This window comes from Aethalodelphis obliquidens, unplaced genomic scaffold, assembly GCF_003676395.1.
Source record: "Aethalodelphis obliquidens isolate GAN/ISIS:26980383/991018 unplaced genomic scaffold, ASM367639v1 scaffold21, whole genome shotgun sequence".
In the NCBI taxonomy this organism is placed as follows: domain Eukaryota; kingdom Metazoa; phylum Chordata; class Mammalia; order Artiodactyla; family Delphinidae; genus Aethalodelphis; species Aethalodelphis obliquidens.
This window is the reverse complement of record NW_020837965.1, coordinates 26,634,201-26,655,618: the sequence shown is the minus strand read 5'-3', so window position 1 is coordinate 26,655,618 and position 21,418 is coordinate 26,634,201. Positions and strand designations below refer to the sequence as shown.

At 41.3% G+C, this 21,418-nt stretch overlaps 1 protein-coding gene across 12 annotated transcripts in view; it reads right to left on the bottom strand.

Moving 5' to 3' along the window:
* MARK3 (microtubule affinity regulating kinase 3) overlaps positions 1-21,418 on the bottom strand; it is a 108,290-nt gene that overhangs the window by 9,087 nt on the left and 77,785 nt on the right. For 8 of the 12 annotated variants that reach the window (XM_027120665.1, XM_027120666.1, XM_027120670.1 and 5 more), the window contains 8 exons: positions 18,782-19,018; positions 18,503-18,622; positions 18,172-18,271; positions 17,742-17,854; positions 17,021-17,174; positions 11,119-11,336; positions 8,026-8,129; positions 693-950 (listed from right to left, as the gene is read on the bottom strand). In XM_027120665.1, coding sequence (XP_026976466.1) covers positions 693-950; positions 8,026-8,129; positions 11,119-11,336; positions 17,021-17,174; positions 17,742-17,854; positions 18,172-18,271; positions 18,503-18,622; positions 18,782-19,018 — 1,304 coding nt within the window. The remainder of the gene's footprint in view (positions 1-692; positions 951-8,025; positions 8,130-11,118; positions 11,337-17,020; positions 17,175-17,741; positions 17,855-18,171; positions 18,272-18,502; positions 18,623-18,781; positions 19,019-21,418) is intronic. The other 4 variants (XM_027120672.1, XM_027120668.1, XM_027120671.1 and 1 more) reach the window with 2 other exon arrangements.

Sequence of the window (21,418 nt, the reverse complement as noted above, 5' to 3'; positions counted from 1 at the left end):
ATGTTTCTAGGCTTTGCAACCTCTAGACGAAGATTCTGGAAATAAAGTTAAAAGTACCTCAAGGGACCTTTAGAGATTTCCCAAGGCCCCAACTGACAGTCTACTGGACATACAAAAGATTTTATACATGACCAGATACTAGCTTCTTCCTAAGAATAAGGCAAGGATTTTATCTCCAAAACTATTCAATATAGAATGTTACCTTGTTCTCATTATAACTCAGGCCAACAGAGAGAACAATTTCAAGATTGAAGCTCTAAGAAACTTAGTGCTCCTCAACGACACTGGAATGCAACGAGAGAAGAGGAAATGTCTCTCTCCTCCGTGTCTAGGGACGCTTACACCATACACGTCTTCCTCGGTGGCTACTGATGGGGCGCCAGCCCCCGAACTACACTGGATCTGGGCTTTCGCTAAACTGAAGTGCACATGCCATGTAGAGAGATGTGAGAGTAAAAGGAAAAGTAATTAAACAACAACCACCTCCCAAGTGCTAGATAACTTTTAGTGTTGTGAAAGGACTCTGAGCTCTATAATTCCTCTTCTGAAAGGTTTTGAAAGTACAGCATTAGAAAAATGTGAGCTAAAGACAAACTGAAAAGCATCTGGGCAGCGGCTTCACACGAGGGAGACGGCACTTCTCCCTTTGCGCTTGTGTTTGCTCCAACCAACAGCACCGCCTAGGCACTTACCTCCTCGTGAGTTTGGAAGTTAATTTACTAAAAAGATTAGTGGAGCCTCGGCTTCGAGTCTGCGACAATGGTGTGGCTTCATGGGACAGGCTGGGTGAAGCAGGCGGGCCGTTATACGTGGCAGTGCGCCGCTCCCGGGGCTGGCCGTGGAAAGTGCTACGACTGGCAGTGCCTCTTGGGAAGCGGGTTCGATCTGGGGTGGTGGCGCTGCTAATACTGTGTGTTGAAGCAACTGGAGCTCTCTGGTCAGGAATAGTGCTTTGAGATCAGAAAATGACAGATTCTTAGATCTCTGTTCACAAAACCCTGGCTTTGTAGCAAACATGGCACACAAACATTTACGATCACAATATACCTTTGATATAGAGTGGAGAAAACCAGTTATATAAATCCAGATCCAAGGGGTATTTTATAGGACTTAGGAGCAAAAGGTAAGTTAAATGGCAAAGGGTACCAAAGGAATAGTACATAATCAAACAAAACCTCATGGAGTTTAAGGGAACAGTACACACATATTTTCAAGGACAAGATTAATGCAGGGAAATTCTAGAACAAAGAACAGCTAACTCAAGCTTTTTTTCCTTTGCTTCCCTCTCAAATTGCTTACATGCAGAGAAACTTGCCAATACAAAAGAAATAAAGGCTATGCAGGTGAAACTGAAGAATAGGCAACTAAAAAGTTTTGGAAGCAAAAAAATGGCATAAGTACTGTAAAATTCCACATGCTGAAAGCAACTTGGAAAGAAGGGGGAATTTCTTACACCCTTTGTAGTATGCAAAGGCATGAAGACACAAAGATGACCAGGGACACCATGAGACAGGATGTGCTTAACTAAAACCACACACAGGAAGGACACTTTGTAGACAACTGGAACAAAATCTTGGACTATAAAATCCACAGCACAAAATTAAGAAGCAGTGGGTACACATTAGTTTCACAAGGAATGTGCATTTTCTTACATAGCCTTGAAGTTATCTCCTTCACTGTCTATTGGAGGTAACATCATCTTGGGGCGCCCAGAGCCTGACATGGACATCGACTTGTGATGTCGCAGCCGACAGGTGGAAGATGTCTTACAAACAGAGGCAGGGCTAGCTGCGTAAGCGAACATTTCCATCAGGCTGGGAGGGGGTTTGGGTTCAGGCAGAGGCAGAAACAACAGTATGATGGACTAGTGACAAAAAGAGCAACTCTTGTTCAAAGCATATAACCTTCCTCCCCAAACCATCTCGTCTTTGTCAAGGAACAAAAATCTCCTAAACCTGTTTTGGGGATTCTGGAGCAACTGCTAATCTGTATCTGCTTTTTTTAAAACAGCAATTTAAAAAGTTTATTAGCTTTAAAGAAAAGAAAATAACATCATACGTGTTTGAATATTTACGTGAGAGGGACGATCTCTTCCGAGCTATGTATAAAATTAAGCCTACCCTAAAAGAGATGCCTCCATTCATACCAAAGTGAATCTATAACATGAGCCCACTATGCTCTTGACCTGTTCCCAAAGCACACTGTCATATTTTAAATGGACTAGTAAAATCACAGGCGCAGCAGTAACTAGTTCTATTTATCGAAGTATCCTATGTTGTTTAGATATCCTATGTTGTTTGTATTTATCAAAGTATCCTATGTTGGGCTTCCCTAGTGGCGCTAGTGGTTAGGAATCCGCCTGCCAATGCAGAGGACACGGGTTCGAGCCCTGGTCCAGGAAGATCCCACATGCCGCGGAGCAACTAAGCCCGTGCGTCACAACTACTGAGCCTGTGCTCTAGAGCCCACAAGCCACAACTACTGAGCCCCCGCGCCACAAACTACTGAAGCTCAAGCGCCTAGAGCCCGTGCTCTGCAACAAGAGAAGGCACCACAGTGAGAAGCCCGCGCACTGCACAAAGAGTAGCCCCTGCTCGCTGCAACTAGAGAAAGCCCGTGCGCAGCAATGAAGACCCAATGCAGCCAAAAATAAAATAAATTTATTTAAAAAAAGTATCCTGTTAAAACCTTCCTACTCAAAGGACTTTCACTTCTTTATAAACAACGCTCTGAATTCCTAAGGGGTCAACAGAGCCCCATTTTTCAAGGTGGGAAAACTAATAAGAGCGAATTAACTGTTTATAGACAGAAAAAGAGTAACAAGTGGCTACATGTCTGCAGTTTCACCTGGCACAGACAGCTATGGGACAAAACTACCTAAGGGAGTTTCCCCATCCTTAATTCCAGCTCAGTCATCATGTCCTTGGAATTTCAAAGGGGCAGTTTCTTTCCTTTAAAAGATAATCAGGGATTTAGAATTTTGACCATACTCTTTCAGTGACTTTCTACAGAAATCCTTTCAAAGCCTGAAACCTAGAAACATCAGGTTCTTTCCCTCATGCCCCACATCCAGAGCAACTGGGACATCTTGTTGGTGTCAACTTCCTAACAGCACTTCAATGAGCCCGGGCCTCCCCACCTCTACTCTGAGGGTCTTCGTGCAGCGCTTCACCTCTCCCACAGGCCCAATCCTAAGTCATCTGTCTTTACTGGTCTCCAATTTCACACTTTCCAATCTGTCCACCATACAGCTGTGAACTTTCTAAAGCGCAAACCTGACCTTGTCACTCATCTGCTTTTAACCATGCAAAAGCACACTGCGTCTTCAGGATAAAGTCCAAACTCCGCTGGCATCCAAGTAGCATCCTCAGGTGCCCACAGCTCGGCCCCTGCCACCTCTCCAGGCTTGACCTTTCACTGTTACCTCCCGGGACTAGACTTTCGGGCCCACCTGATGACGTGCAGTCGCTTGGTCGTGCATCAAAGAACTTTTGCAGGAGCTATTCTCCGTGTCTGGAGAGCTGGCATCTTTCTATTTTCATCAAAATTCAACCCAGAGGTCATCCCCTCCGCGAAGTCTCCACCGGTGCCCTCTCCCATCAGGAGTGACTCATTCTGCTCTATGTATTCAGTGCAGGCACCTGCTACCGCACACCACACTGTACCGCAGTGACTCCTGTCTGCTCACGCGCCCTGGAAGCACGGCCTGCAATCTCATCGTGTCCCCGGGGTCTCCTAACTGAAAAGGTACATTAATGAAATGAGCCACTGGAATTCTAACAGTCCCAATATGAAGGAGACAGGTCTTTGTAATAAACTGCTCAAGAAGATCTGCTTGTCCCTGCGTTTTCGTTTGACGATCCTGCCCTCCCATTGGGGGAGTGGCTTATAAAGATTAAACAGAGATTCACTTTTGTGTTTTTCACAGTCCTTTCCTTTGGCAAAAACACCTGAATTCTGTTTTGGTAGAAATAGGTTTTTGGTCTCTCGATGTCGTTGACTCCACCCCAGACTTTCCCAGCTACCCTGGCCAGTGACAGATTAAGAGATGGGCACATGGCCAGAGCCAGACCAACAGGGCCCCAGAAGACAGCCCCAGGGCTTCTGCTTGAGCAGAGCTGAGTGTGGGAAGATGTCAGGGCGGATGCTGCTGAGCCCATCAAGGAACTCCTGCAGAAGAAGCAGAACTATGAGATGAACCCTGACTCTATCCCTGGACTTTTTTAGTTATAGGAATTCATAGATGCCCTTTTTAATTTAAACTTGTTTGGACTGGGTTTCTGTCACCTGCAACACAGAGAGTCCTAAGTGATTCAACTATCTGAAGAAATGCTTTGTTGTTTCCAATATGCACGTACAGACATACATACACATAGATACATATAATTTTACTTTAATAAGTTACAGATAAATACAACTGTCTTTTGTGCTCTATTACCTGTTCCGAGCAGGTCAAGAGTCGTCAAACACACTTTATGCCCCTGCCCAGCTGCTGATGTTCTCTTGCCCAAATTAGGAGCTAAGATCAATAGATGCATTAAAAAAAAAAAAGCAGGGGAAGAAGAGGAGGCAGGGGTTATTTGGCATCTTCCCTGGAGAATATAAATGGTCCCAAAGACTCTGGATAAGGAAATGGCTTTCCTTATCCAGAGCAGGGAGATGCTCAGTCTATCCCCTGTGAGGCCATTGCTCCCTGGCTAGACACTGAAGGCAAGACTGTGTGGACAGACACTTTACAACAAAAAACTGACCCCTCCTTAGAGTCAGAGACCTTCTTAAAAAGGAAGTGCAAATTGATATATTAAAAATTATTAAATTTTTACAAAATCTTAAAGGCAATTAAATGAATTATTTCTTTAGAAATTTAATCATGTCACATTACGAGTTCCACAAAGCAAGCAACAAAACAGATGTGTTTTTTTTGACTTCTAAAGTAGGCCTAGCACCTCAATTTAGGAAACAGTAAACTCAATAAATGTTTGCCGAATGTCAAGTCTGTACAAACTCACAAAAATTCTATTTACAACATACAATCCCAACATCACAATGGGCTGCATCAAACTGGACAAAATTTCTCCCCCAGAAAAGTGGCACAAATGATGGTTATAGTTCATAGACCACCCCACAAGAATCTACATAAACAAAACAGTAACTGCATTATATTTTTAGTAGTTCTGGGTACAAGGAAAAATCATTTTTTAAACCTTAACTTACAGAAATAGTATGATTTCTTAAAATTCAAATTGTGTGAAGTTCCTGTTAATCTTCTGGTTTTATATCTATGCCTGATAATTTTTTAAAATTCTAATCTACTTACTGTTATTAAAGGAAAGGTATTTTCAATTTGTTTGATATGACATCTATCCTATATCAGAACATTCTGATATGAAATTGGTTGCTGACTCAAAGCATAATCAGTGATTGGGCAAAAGCAAAATTAAAAATATAACCCAAAGATACTTGTGTTAAATGTGATAAAACCTTCTTTGCTCATTTAGTTTTCATTAGCCACAATCATTCTCTTGTTGGAATTCTGTAAAAACACTCTCATGTATAAGAAAAAAGTCCAACATATTGAAGGCTAAAATGGGAATTAATGTCCTTCTTTCAGAAGTTAACATAGATCCAGGCATCCTGTACCTTACTAGTATTGTAGTCAAGGAATAAGATATATATGGGAGAGGAAAAAGCAACAATCTGCCAAAGAAGTCATCTGCACACAGAGAAGGCTCAGTGCATAATTTATGACTCAAGCATCTATTTTAAGGGTGAGAAAGTTGTCACATTTAATGCCTTCCTTAACTGGAAGTAAAAAATATGACCACCAGTTTGGCACTCAAACCTCCAATATTTTCCCACAATTTTTCAATTCATTTGTAAGACAGAAAAAGAAAATCCAGATATTATGAAAATCATGGGCCCCGCTTGTGTGGTTGGAGGCACTGTCTGACTGAAGATAAAGACAACACTTTCAGCAAAGCATTTAAAGAGCTGATGCTAACAGATGCCATAAGGCCCAGGCTGGTATAAGGAGGAGGCAGCCCCACTGAGGAAGGCGTCTGCAGGTAGAACACAGACAGGTAATGACTCCAAAGAAATCAGAGTATTCCTAAAACTATTTCCAAAGAGTGAACTGAATAACTGTAGGGAAGGAGAATTAGAGGAGTAGATGCACACACAGAAACACCAATCAAGGGAGCAGACCTAGATCTTGGTCTTAATAACCTTTTAAATAAAAGTCTGACTCTGTACCTCAGAGAATTGTATATTCTAAAGTTCAAAAGGAATGTGATAGAATAATTCAACAATTTAGAAGAATCTGTAAAAAGAAAGGTCATGAAACAACATTTTTCTAGTTCTATAGACTAATATCCATAACATATTAGAAACTTTTGGGAACTCCCTGGCAGTCCAGTGGTTCGGACTCAGCACTTTCACTGTGGGGAACCCAGGTTCAATCCCTGGTCAGGGAACTAAGATTCCATGAGGCCAAAAAAAAAAAAAGAAGAAGGAAATTTCTAAGTCTTCTACTGATATCTCCTATTCAATCCCTTCAAACTAGAAGAAATTTGATAGATTTGACAAAGTAACTGTAAGAAAAGAAAATTTACCAAAGAATAGACCACTATTAAAAAATAAATATACCAATCACTAATTTATAAGCTATCTAGCCCAGTTGCTCTACTCAAATTATTAATAGTTCTTAATCATAGGAAAAAGACAATGTTAAAACAAGCACACACATAGGAATCAGAATATCAGGATGTAAATATTTCTAAAAATTCACTGAAAAATGAATGTAATCTCACATAGTAAGCTTTTACCTTCATGTCAATTCAAACATAAGTGGTCTGTGGAAGAGGGGAATGATAAAATAGTCTGGTTTTAAGGGTGAAAGAGGTTAGGTTAGGCTTAGGTTGTTACAGAAGTTACTGATCAAACATTTCATTTGACTGATGAGATCTAAAGGAAACAGAAATCTTATAATGCAATTTCAGAAAGTAAATGTCAGAAAAAGAGGAAAAACAATTTTGATGCTACACATGAGAATGTGATATGACCAAGCAATGTTCAGAGAGGCCAGGGGACAATGAAAGATGATGTGAATTTATTTTATGGATTTCTACTCCAGAACTTTATCTGCTCACTTTGACCTTATCTCACCATTTTGAATTTAGTTTTATACTACTTTTCCAAAAAGAAAGAAGGAAAATCATGCCCATTTGGGAAATTTGTTCTATATACAATATATTTCACTACTCTACCAATCCAACTCCCCCCACCCACTTTTCCCTCTGCCCAAACTTAGCTCTACTCCATGGTTTCTGGATGTACTTAATCCCACTTTTCTGACTCTATTTCTTATTTTGAAACCCCAAGAAAATTGTTTGCATGATCTAACTCCTTACTGATATATTACTTTGTTAGTATTTTAAATCATGCTTATCCAATGTATGACTGCCTCTCTACCAGATTAAAATCATTCAGAAGATTGCACTCTCCATTTCTCTGGGATACTCAGTGTGTCTCTTTTAAGGTGAAGACTGTGTTACTACTTGTCCGCCATGCTCCTCTGACACACTGCTGACCTATGACTGAAGGCTCACCCGCCCCATCAGGTGCTCCACATCTTCCTGAGGTGTGGCTCCCCGTCTCAGGTCCTCATCCTTCCCCCTTCCAGCCCTGGTTCAAGTTATTCATGTGCACAAAATAATCTCCATTTCCCTGTTCATAATTCTACAATTAAACCATAGCTTACCATCTATTTCCTCTGGGAAAGCTCCCTGCTTTAACTCAACCCTTCCAATCATCATACGCAGCTGGCCAGGAGGATAAGCTCTGGACAATGAGAGGAATTTGGAATTCTAGGATCTCACTAAAACTCTGCGTTCAAATTTAACTTACCATTAGCGAATACTTACCACTAGTATTTGAATTTTGATTATAAAAACTGAGAAGCAAATATCATTCTTCCATTTCTCTTGGGAAAAACAAATTTTCTTGCAAACAGGTAAAATTTCATACCTGTTTTCTTTGCCATTATGAATTACTGAATGTCTATCAGCTGTAGTTCTTTCACTGCAAACATAAGTATTCCGCCGCGTCATTCCACCAGATGCTGTATTACTCTATTAAAAAAAAGGGCATTTTGGTCTTAAACTATTTAGTAAGTATAGTACAATAGGAAAAAAACCCCACCTAATTTAAATAAACGTGAATACTCTTTAAATAAACCTACACTAAAATATCAACAGTACTGGCCACTAGATCAGAGAAGAGGATGAAGGCAGCAGCCTCCACCCTCCTTCCTAGCCTCCAATGTTTCTGCAATAATGAAAGATGGCTATGGTAAAGTGACTCTGAAAAGCTGGCTATAATAATCTACAGAGTAATAACTCATGGATTATTTAAAACAAAGCAGACAGAGAGATCCACTATTTTTAAAAGGTAATACTTTCAAAGTAAAAAATTAAAAAGCAAGGATTATAAATATAAGGTAAATATACAAATAAAATAAAAAATAAAAAAATAAAAAGATAAAAATTAGGGTTAAAACTGTAAAACTATTAGAAAAAAATGGGTATATCTACATGACCTTGGATTTGACGAGAGATTCAGATAAGACACACACACAAAAATATGAGTAACAAAAAGAAAAAAATAAACTGGACTTTATCAAAATTAGAAACTTTTGTGCATCAAAGAACACTATCAAAGATGTGAAAAGAGAACCTACAGAATAGGAGAAAATATTTGCAAATCCTACATTTGGTAAAGGTTTAATATCCAGAATATATAACGAACCCTTACAACTCAACCACAAGATGACAAACAACCCAATTTAAAAATGGGCAAAGGACTTGAATAGACATTTTTCCAAAGAAGGCATACAAATGGCCAATAAACACATGAAAAGATGCTGAACATCACTGGTCATTTAGGAAACGCAAATCAAAACCACAATGAGGTACCACTTCACACACACCAGGATAGCTATAATTAAAAAAAACAGAAAATAACAAGTATTGGCAAGGATGTGGAGAAACAGAGACTCAAATACGGCAGGTGCGGTACACAAACTTGTACACAAATGCTTACAGCAACATTATTTATAATAACCAAAAGACAGGAACAATCTAAATGTCCATGAACGAATAAGAAGGTAAACAAACTGTGGCATATAAAAAGGAATGAGTTCACCTAACAACTTGGATGAACCATGAAAATATTACGAGTGAAAGTGAGTGAAAGAAGGCAGACACAAGAGGCTTGTATAAGTCCATTTATATGAAATCTCCAGAATAGGCAAACCTACTGGGAGAGAAAGCAGATTACTGGATGCCAGGGGCTGGGGAAGAGAGGATTGGAGAGAGTGATTACTTAATGAGCACAGGGCGTTCGGAAGTGTTTCAGAACTAGAGAGAGGTAGAGGCTGCACAACACTGTGAATGTACTACATGCCACTGAATAGTATGCTTCAAATGGCTAATTATATGTCATGTGAATTTCACATCAATTTGTAAAAAGCTAATACTTTCAAAATTAAAAAGCAAGGAATAAAAGTCACAAGTAAAAACTTTTATCAGATAACAATTTTAAAACAAAGATAAAAGCAGCCACCTTTAATACAACATGAGCAGATCATGTATAGGGAAGCAGAAGACAAGTGGGAGAAAATTATAACAACATACTTCTTTCCTTTATAAATAATCATATATGAGTGGCTAATAATGCTTGCGATATACTTTCAAAAGGGGGGTGGTGCAGATGAATAGAGTGAAGGAATGGAAGTTATGAAGGCAGGGAACAAAGTCTTTTTCTTCTTCTGGTAACTGTCAACAAAAATTGGAGGCTGCATTTAAATTGCAGGGCTATGGAATGACGATCCAATTTTACTGCATTAGGAAGCCAAATAAAAAACCTTTCCACACAGCGTTTACTCTGATAAAGCACAATGTCAAAGGATGGAACACACAAAACCTTCTGGGCTCCTTTCTAAGCCTCTCCCCAAGAAATGGCCAAAGGGAGCAGCACAGATTCCGTGTGGGATCCTCAGTTTGGGGTTTCTTTAGGGTAGAGGAAAGGCTTTGTCACCGCTAACTTTTAGGGAAAAATGTGGTTACAGAATATCCTTAAAATTGTTCATTCTCTGAAAGTTCTTTTTAAAATTACTTTTTGAGTCTTCCAGTTATAAAATAAGTAAGCCCTGGGGATGCAATGTGCAGCATGGTGACTCTAGTGAACAATACTGCAGTGCATATTTGGAAGTTGCCAAGAGGGTAAATCTAAGAAGTTCACATCACAAGAAAAGAATTCTGTAACTGTGTATGGTGACGGATGTTAATTAGACTTAGAGATCATTTCACAATAAATACAAACATCAAATCATGAAAAAAATTACTTTTGGAGTGCTAAGAATAATAATCACTATGTTAGGTCAGAGAGAACACATTTCAATTCACAAAGAAGTTGTTGAAACTGAATAGATTCAATTTAACAAATACTACCTACTTCCTAGGGAGATTTTGTTCAGGGCAGGGACTAAGAGACGGATTCGGTTTAGCAGTATAACTTCAGACAATTACCTAACTTTTCTTCAATTACTTCACCTTAACATTTAGCTAAGACATGAAAAAGCACTCAGCACGGTCCCTGGCACATGGTAAGGACTCAGTCAACACTCTGTATCAATAGAGCCCTTTGAGATGCAGGGCAAACACCAAATCCCTGGCAGTCAGAGCTCACAGTGCCCTGTACAGACTCCATCAGGTTGCTGTTTGCCATCACCTGTCTGCACTGTCCCCATTTGGTTTTATTCATTTCCTCTGTTAGATTATGACGTCTTTCCATATCTCAGCACCTGATACAGTCTGAAGTTTAGCAGATGTTTATGGAGTAACTAAAAACAGCCCTTGACATAAAGGATCTGATCACTCATCCAGTGGGATACGGCTCAACAAGAAATACGTGCAACAGAGCAAGTGATCCTTACAGGCTGAGACTGTGCCTGGTGGCCCAGTGGGTAGGGCTTTGTAGGCAGATGAACACACAGGAGCAAAATGTCTTATCATTTCAATCCTACAACCCTAGCCTGCCCTACAGTCCAACAATACTTACACCAGGGACGGTGGAGCTCTTCTTGCGTTCAGGAATATCTGCCTTGTTGGGATTACTTGCACTCCCAAGCATGGGACTGGCTGGAGCAACTCCCTTTCCTCCAGCAGCACTGCCGCCTGGTTTCCGGGAGGGAACTCCATCTTCTCTGAGGTCGCCGTCTGCAGTGCTGGTCTGACTCCTTTTTGGATACGCCACAACTGAAGGAATAGCTGGTCCAGCTAAAATACAGAGTTCACTTTTTAAAAGTCAGAATATAGTTTTATGTTTTATCCTGTGAAAATGAACACTTTATAAGATGACCCAAGATTTCTATTCATCTAAGAGAATATAAGACAGTAAAAATCTTCTAAGATGCTTCCCATTCATGTATAATGTCTTCCCTATGCAATGAATTCAATTTTATTTTATTTTTTTAAAATTACCTAACCACTTTAAAAAAATATATATATTTATTTTTGGCTGTGTTGACTCTTCATTGCTGCACGTGGGCTTTCTCTAGTTGTGGCGAGCAGGGGCTGCTCTTCGTTGCCGTGTGTGGGCTGCTCATTGCGGTGGCTTGTCTTGTTGTGCAGCACGGCCTCTAGGTGCACGGACTTCAGTAGTTGTGGCTCACGAGCTCTGGAGCGCAGGCTCAGTACTTGTGCCGCATGGGCTTAGTTGCTCTGTGGCATGTGGGATCTTCCCAAACCCGTGTCCCCTGCATTGGCAGGCAGATTCTTTTTTGGTTTTTTTTATTCCTTTTTGCAGGCAGATTCTTAACTACTGTACCACCAGGGAAGTCCTGAATTCAATATTAAAATTTCACTTATTAGTCCCTAACATTCTACTTTTTTTTTTTTGCGGTACGCGGGCCTCTCACTGTTGTGGCCTCTCCCGTTGCGGAGCACAGGCTCCGGACGCGCAGGCTCAGCGGCCATGGCTCACGCGCCCAGCCGCTTCGCGGCATGTGGGATCTTCCCGGACCAGGGCACGAACCCACGTCCCCTGCATCGGCAGGCGGACTCTCAACCACTGCGCCACCAGGGAAACCCCATTCTACGTTTTTAAAGTTGTTTTTTTTTTTTTAACTAATAAGCTTATATAGTTGTCTTTCTGAAACATGTTTACGGGGTGTTGCTGGACAGATAAATAATCAAACTAACTTGATGCATACACATCATGCAGAATGAACTGGTTCACCTGGTATCTATACATCTGAGTGAATTTCATCCTTTTTGTATAAGAGATGCCGTCACCTTTTGGAAAAGAACAGTACAGATTTACAGGCTCTTTCTTTTGAAGTTTTATCTTGCATCTTTTTTAAAGCACTCATAATCTTCTAGGTAAACAGGAATTTGAGTAGACAAGGAGAGGCAGTATGAGCAAAAGAAAGCATGTTTCTCATGGAAGTGACAGGGAGGACATGGGTGGATGTTCCCGGTCAGACCCCCTCCCAGGGGGAGGATGCCTAGGGACACCCCAGGTGGGCAATTAACTGATGTCCTGCAGTAAATCACCGAGAGACTCTGATGACACAGGAGATTCAGAGTTCAAAGAATTATGGAAATGAACGAGATAACTAGTATATTCATTATATATGACGTCCAGTGGTAATCTTAAGGAACAGCACCAAATGCTAATCATTTATGGTAGAAAAGCCTTTATATTTTAGGTCTATTAAAAAATGGATGGGAGGGGGAAGAGGGAAGGGGAGGGAGGGACTGGGAGCTTGGGGTTAGTAGATGCAAACTATTACATATAGAATGGATAAACAACCAGGTCTCATTGTATAGTACAGGGAATTATATTCAATATCCTGAGATAAACCATAATGGAAAAGAATATGAAGACGAATGTATATATGTGTATAACTGAGTCACTCTATTGTATAGTAGAAATTAAGACAACACTGTAAATCAACTATACTTCAACAGAAAAATAAATTATTAAAAAAAAAATGGATGGGGTGGGGTACAGAAAAGCTACTTCTAGGACAAAAATCCAAATGGTAAATCTAGGGAATTCCCTGGTGGTCCAGTGGTTAGGACCCTGTGCTTTCACTGCTGAGGGTCCAGGTTCGATCCCTGGTTGGGGAGCTAAGATCCCACAAGCTGCGTGGTGTGGTAAATAAATAAATAAATGGTAATTCTATTTGGAACTGAATTAAAAGTAAACAAAGATTTGATTTATGGGAGAACAATCAAGTTCTCAGTTTGGCAATTTTAACATATAAAACAAAGAATCAACCAAGTACAGGGTGATACTACCCTTAATACTTCTTTCCTCTCAATATCATGATACATCTAATGACATTCTGAATCTTTAGGGTTACTACCAATTTGTTCTGAAACATTTATTATTGCTATTTAGAAAATTGAAAGATTTTTTTTCATTTTAGGATCTGAGACTGTGCATGGAACAGCTACTGATACAAGCCGCTGACCTCATTCATTCAGACTGCTCCTGTTTTACTTGCACTGTGTGTTATGTGCGTGTGTATTCAGCTCTACACATTTTAATCACATGTGCAGATTCACGGGATCACCACCAGTCAAGACGAAGAACAGTTCTATCTCAAGGACCTTGTGGGCGACCCTAACACAGCCACAGCCATCTATCTTCCACCTCAAGTCCCTTCCCTAAATCCTGGCAACCGCCAATCTGTTCTCATCTGTGTAATTCCGTCATTTCAAGAATGTTATGTGAATGGAGTCAATGTAACCTTTTGAGATTGTCTCCCCCCACTCAGCATAATTCCCTTGAGATCCATCCAAATTGTTGTATTTATCAATAATTTGTTCCTTTTTTTTTGCAGTAGGCAGGCCTCTCACTGCTGTGGCCTCTCCCGTTGCGGAGCACAGGCTCCCGGACGCGCAGGCTCAGCGGCCATGGCTCATGGGCCCAGCCACTCCGCGGCATGTGGGACCCTCCTGGACCGGGGCACAAATCCGCGTCCCCTGCATCGGCAGGTGGACTCTCAACCACTGCGCCACCAGGGAAGCCCAATTTATTCCTTTTTATTGCTGAGTAGTGCTCCGTAGTGTGGATATATCACGCAAAAATGTGATTTTTCTTCTTTTTTTACTTTTGGGCCACACCGCACAGCTTGCAGGATCTTAGTTCCCTGACCAGGGAGTGAACCCGGGCCACGACAGTGAAAGTGCCTAGAGTCCTAATTAACCACTGGACCGCCGGGGAATTCCCCAAAATATGATTTTTAAAAAAATAATTTTTATTTAATTAATTAATTTATATATTTTGTATTTTATTTTAGGCTGCGTTGGGTCTTAGTTGTGGCTCGTGGGATCTTCGTTACAGCATGCAGGATCTTTTGTTGCGGCGTGTGGGCTCCAGAGCACGTTGGCACGCAGGCACAAGCGCACTCTTGTTGAGGCACGTGGGCTCAGTTGTTGTAGCATGCGGGCTTAGTTGCCCTGCAGCATGTGGGATCTTAGTTCCCAGACCAGGGATCAAACCCGAGTCCCCTGCACTGGAAGGCAGATTCTTTACTGCTGGACCACCAGGGAAGTCCCAGTTTCTTTTTTTTATATTTACACCTTTATTCCAATTGGAATCCAACCTTGTATAAGATGTGAGAAATGGATGCAAATTTATTTTTTTTCCTGATCACTACCAACCTCCCCAATACCAGTGACTGGTTAACAGAACAGTGATTCTTCACTTTCTTTTCTTTTTCTTTTTTTAAATAAAAGAACCCCTTGAAAATCTGATGAAGATCACCCTTCCTAGAAAAAAATGTACATACATACAGGGGGGTTCATACATGGGACCGAAATTAAGAAACACAAATAAAAATTAAGTTATGATTTTACAGAAGCAGGCAGATATAAATCATTGGCATCCAGAGGGAGGGAACAAGAGGAGAGATGAGATGGGGTGGGAGGGCAAGCTAAGAGTTGGTCTGTCTACAGGCTTGCCTGCCTTCACTTGGTACCAAGTGGATGTGCTTTACTAGATTTCATTATTTGGAACCTATCTCATTTTCAGCACTTAAATGAACAGTGCCAGAGGCATAATCAAATCTTTTTTTTTTGCTGACCACTGTCTTCATCCCCAAAGAATGTGGAATTGGGTCAGTGATTTTCTATATACAGAATATCTGGAAATGTTCTTTTGTGAACTTCTTTTTAATATCAGAGGCTCCAAGAAAGAAGGATGATTATTATTATAAAAGCACTACTATAAGAGGTAATGGGCGGGTTAGTGGACACAGCCATAGGACCAGGGACCAGGAATCCTGGGTCTGTCTCAGGCGTTCCCACTTCTATTTAACCTCAGAAGACCTGGTGAGCTCTCTTGCCCTATTTCCTTATTGCTAATATGGGGGTTTGGTGACCTCTTTTTAGCTCTAAAATTTTCTGAGCTGGGGAAAGGGACATGAGAAAACTCCACCACCAGGTTTCTTCCAGGATCTAGGAACAATTTCCTTTAAACTGGTTGATTTAGAGCAACACGTAGGCATTTTGCTAATTGCTCTGCAGTACACAGAAAACCCCTCCTTGTAAGCAACTAGTATGAACACGAGAGACAGAGACCCAGGATCAACACTCGGTTTACAAATGCCACCTGCACAAATCCTGGCATCAGACAGGTTCTGAGCTCTCAGTTACACCCTAGAAAATAGCAGACATATAGACAGTTTACTGACAGTGTCAGTACAATGTGCTGCTTTGGCCCAAACCACATAGAGAGGCAGCAGCAGCAGGGAGAGAAATGGAAACCAAAGTATCATCACTTTTGGTACAAAAACCAAAGCTACAGACACCTGGAATACTCTGTGCAATTCTAAGTGCCACATCTCAAGGTGAAAGAACGGAGGTGGACAAAGTCCAGAGAAGGGAAATGAACTGAACAAAGCGATGAATGGGTGTTCCATGTGAGGATGTATTTTTAAAAGTTAAGACCAGGCCAACATAAATTTGGTTCCTGCATGCTGGAATTAGAGGAAATAATAATATGTGAATAAACACACACCTACTAGAGTCTCTGGATTCCAACAAATGGGGCTGGCTTGAAGGTAGAATAACTGTCAAGTTTGGTAAGCATATCCTTTAGAGTCTTAAGTCTCATGAAATATTCACTTCTATGGTGAAAACTTTTAAGAGTGAGGGTGGTTAGACACAACAACAGCTAGAGTGTGGCTGAGAAAGACACATGTCAAAAATTTAAACCAATTAAGGCAAAACTGGGATACTATACATTTTCCAGGGCTGTGCTGTCCCATGTGGTAGCCACTGGCTGCACAGGGCTTTATAAATTTAACTGAGACAAAACTGAAAATCGTTTCCACAGTTCAAGTGCTCAACAGTCACATGTGGCTCAGGCTTCTACCCAGCCAGGCCTTACCCAATAAAAGCCTACTGAGGGACTTCCCCGGTGGCACAGTGGTTAAGAATCCGCCTGCCAATGCAGGGGACATGGTTTCCATCCCTGGTCCGGAAAGATCCCACATGCTGCGGAGCAACTAAACCCGTGTGCTATAACTACTGAGCCTGTGCCCTACAGCCTGCAAGCCACAACTACAGAAGCTTGTGCTCCTAGAGCCCGTGTTCCGCAACAAAGAGAAGCCACCGCAATGAGAAGCCCGTGCACCGCAACGAAGAGCAGCCCCCACTCAATGCAACTAGACAAAGCCCGCGTGCAACAACGAAGACCCAACGCAGCCATAAATAAATAAATAAATTAAAAAAAAAAAAAAAAGCTTACTGAGTGTACCAAGGAGATCAGAGCCTTGAGATAAATACGCCAGAACCTGCAGGACTGCTTTGAAAGACATGTCAAGAAGGGAAAGCAAGCAAATCCAACCCCCGTAGTCCATAAGCAAAAGGATGCTTCCCAGTGTTAGGAGGCCTCTTGGTTAACGGGAGACTGAGAGAACACACTGGAATGGTCTCAAACTTACCGTGGTCACTGTACCGCCTCTGCTTCTGGCTTGAAGAAACACTTCTCTGGACTTTGTGGTGAGGAGACTGGCCAGTACTGTTGTTGAGGTCACTGCTTGGCCTAACCTTAGCAAGTGAAAGATTGCTGCTAGAACTGGAATCACTAGCATCCAGCTAAGAGAAAATGAGAAAAACAGAGCAAACCACAACACGAGCCCAAATGGTTTATTATGAAACTAAACTTACAATACACAAACCTCTCATAAGTAGTTCACTGAGAGAGAAGAATCAGTGTACAAAAATGACAACCCTACCGCAATGGGAGAGGCCACAACAGTGAGAGGCCCGCGTACCGCAAAAAAAAAAAAAAAAAAAAAAGACAACCCTAAACTCAGGCAAAAGTATTTTTCTGACTGCTGGAAAAACTCACACAAGGATAAATATTTATGTTCTTCTTTCCAGGCTTTTTCAAAAAACTTAAAACGGTCTATTTATTTCATCTGATACTTTACATTATTTAAAAACTACTAATGACTATAGGTTAACCTAATGGAAGCCAAATTATTAAAGGTTATCTTAAAGTTAAAATAGCATCTCATAATAGTCATAGGACTTAGATTAGTTATTTGAAGGTAAATTTAAAAATATTATCAAATGTTATACACACTAAAAAAAACTAAGTTTACATGAGCTAATAATTCACAAAAAGGATATTGTAGGTTTTTATCTGATTATTCTTACCTCTGAAGATTTTCTCCCCAACAACAAGTATGTAGCTGTGATTTCATCATATTTCATCTTACTAAGAGATTCTTGAATTTCGTCTTGTGAATATCCCATTCCCACCATAATATCTAAAAGAAGGGTATAATATAGTTTATGTGTTTTGTTTGGTTAAGAAATCATTATCTTACAGGGTAAAATAATTTCCTTTATTTGACCCAAAAGATCACACATTTTCTAACATAAACGGGCAGTTGGCTTATTTCTGAGTTACTGAGTGCTATTACAGGAAATTGCAGATAAGTTCCTAAATATGACAAAACATATAAGCTGATTCATGTAACTTATACTTAACTTCCCATTATCCCCATTTTAGGCATACACATATGAATCAAAACAGAAATATGCTACTTGTACACACACCAACATGCAGGCACAGAATAATTACCTATTCTTTTCTGGTCTGAGATGTCCAGTTCTGGTTCAACAAATGGTTTTAGTTCATCTTCCTCATGCCCTGCATTGATCCACCTGTCCTTCATGATTTGCTGAAAGGTGAACTGTTCATTAGCAGCATAAAATGAAACATTCTGATAATCACAATACTTAGGAAAGTTTATTTTCAACATTTCATCGATTATGGCTCAAAGGGTAACTTTTAAAAAATGTCTCAATGTTACCCCAGGATAGTATTCAATACGTCATACAAACCAAGCAAAGTTCTAAAAATACTTTAAAGACGCTCCAAAGTTGTTCCTTATTTCCACTTATGAGATTACCTCTAGAGTGCCTCGTTTTATTGGATTTAGCACCAGGAAACGTTTGAGAAGGTTTTCACAGTCTGTGGACATGTAGAAAGGGATTCTGTATTTCCCTCTTAATACTCTCTCTCTCAGTTCCTTTGGGGAGGCAGAGAGGAAAGAAAACTAGTGAGTCAACTTTTAGGTTAAAAAAGAACTCAAAGAACCCCACTGAAACAACATTAACACATTAACTCTTATCATTTTATAAAATCCTTTTAGCTTTCTGAAGAACGTGGATGCAACCACTTCTTATACCTTTAGGTTCTGTCCATCAAAGGGGAGTGACCCGCTGACTAGAGTGTAAAGAATGACGCCGAGGCTCCACACGTCCACTTCCGGCCCGTCGTATTTCTTGCCCTGGAAGAGCTCTGGGGCTGCATACGGAGGACTGCCACAAAACGTATCCAGTTTACTGCCAACAGTAAATTCATTGCTAAAACCAAAGTCAGCTATTTTAATGTTCATATCAGCATCTAACAATAGATTTTCAGCCTAGAGGGAAAACACCAAGACAAAAATGAAATTTAACCAAAATATAATCAGAACTGTGATAGAATCAGGCATTTCACAAAAGCTTTTTGTAATGATGTAAAGTTAATATATACTAATGAATAAGAAAACATTCTTTCTAGAGAAAAAAAATAGGAGCTAAATCAGAATTCCTCATTTTTCAGCATTAATAACCAGTAACATATATGAGGTGTAGTCATCCCTCAGTCTTCTTAGGGGACTGGTTCTAGGACCCCCTGTGGATACCATAATCCATCATCATACAAAACAGTATAGTACAGCCAGCCCTCCTTAGCCACAGATGCAGAACCCGGGGATATGGAGGCCCGACTGTAAAGACTGATTCTAGCACCAATTATGCAGCAAATGTCCACGATCAATAAAATCTTCAAAGAGCTTTTTGAGAATAAGGGGCTTTTAAAAAACAGATACTTGCTTTAGGTGGAGAGCCGCATTTCATAACACTGCTAAGTAAGCTGCGTAACGGCCATCACTGAGGAGGGAGCATCCAAAACTTCATTCAAGATAGAGATCACAGTCTTTTCCACTTGTTTCAACAAACATCTACCACGTGGCAATTACACACCAGGTGTTATATTAGTGTCTGGATATATAGACAGACAGGGTCCTGCCCTCAAAAAGCTGACAATTTAGAAAAATAAGCAGCTACACTCTTGGCCCTAACTGCTGTGACGGAGAAGTGGGGAGTCATGGGCCCAGCACTGAAAGGTATGGTACGGCTTCCTAGAGGGGGTGAAACTAAAACCACTGCCTGGAAGATTAGTTGACAGTAGTGGGTGTGTTAACCGGAGGCATTTCAAGCAGAATAAACAGTGTGAAAACCCTGCTGAGACAGAACACGTTTTCCTCAAGAAACTGAAAGGCAGTGTGTGGTAGAGAGATGCAGAGAGACACAGCTGGGGATGTGGCCATGTCTGAATTACAAAGGGCCAGCCAAGTGACTTGTAGTCAAGAAGTTTGGGTTTGTAACCTAAGGGCAACAGGAAGCCACTGAAAAAGTCATTCAAGCGGGAAACGACAATCCGTGGGCCTCTCACTGTTGTGGCCTCTCCCGTCGCGGAGCACAGGCTCCGGACGCGCAGGCTCAGCGGCCATGGCTCACGGGCCCAGCCGCTCCGCGGCATGTGGCATCTTCCTGGACCGGGGCACGAACCCGCATCCCCTACATCGGCAGGCGGACTCTCAACCACTGAGCCACCAGGGAAGCCCGGGAAATGACAATCTTATTTGTGTTTTTAAAGGACCATTCTGGTTACAATGTAGGAAACAGACATGGAAGAAAGAGGCAAAATTGGAAGCAGGGAAGACCAGGCAAGAGGCTAGTGTAGTAATCAGGTACGAGATATGCTGGTGGTCTGGACTAGGAGAGTGTGAGTGGGGACAGAAAAGAGTGAGCTCAAGTGATACTCAGGAAACAGCAGCAAAAAGACCTGGGGTCTGAGTGGACGGCAGAGTAAAGGAGAGAGAGGCACCTGAAGGACAGTCACCACAATGAGAAATAAAAATTCAAGTTTAGGAAGGAAGAGTTTAGGTGTTGAACTTGCTGAACCCGAGCTACCTGAGGGATGCTGACGTGAAGGTGTCCTTTTGTCAGCTGGACACTAAATCCTAGAAGAGAGCTCTGGCTGCAGGAATGGATCTGGGGGTCATCAACATATAGGTGGCCACTGCAGCTACTGGAGTGGATGTGAATGCAGCAAGGGTGGGTGAACAGAGAACAAGCAAACTGATAACAGTTATGTGAGGGGAGAGAATAAGTGAATATCAAGTTAAGAAAGAATCTAAACAATGTTTAGAGAAATACAGCTGTGAAGGTGAAGAGGAAAAAAAGGGTGTACCAGGAAGGGGAATCGGGGTGGGGAGGTTTTTTGGTAAAAGAGGGTATAAACTTGAGCATGTTTTTATACATGCTGCTAGTGACACGCCAGCAGAGAGAGAGAGGGCAGATGAAGAAGGGAGAGATGGGAGGAAACAGAGTGAAGCACCCCCTGGAGGGACACAGGACCCAGAACACAGAGGGAGGGACAGCAGAGGCACCCCGCTGTCCTGTAACAAGAGGGAAATCCTGAAAGGTTAAGGGTGGATGCAGGTGCAGCTGGGAAAGGAGTCTCTGCCTGGTGTTTCTATTTTCTCTGTGAAATAGGAAACCTTACCCTATGCCAGGAGTGTGGGCAGAGGTGGAGAACCGTGAAGTAGGTCTCATTTAAATAACGCTGCTGTTAACAGGAGAGAATGCTGACTAGAAAAACAGAAAAGGATGCCAGGCAGCACTGAGGACACTGTCCAGGTGAGAGCGTGCATTTCTGGAGGCCCCCATCTGTTTGGTGGTAGGATGATTTTTCTCCAGAGACCAACTATGAG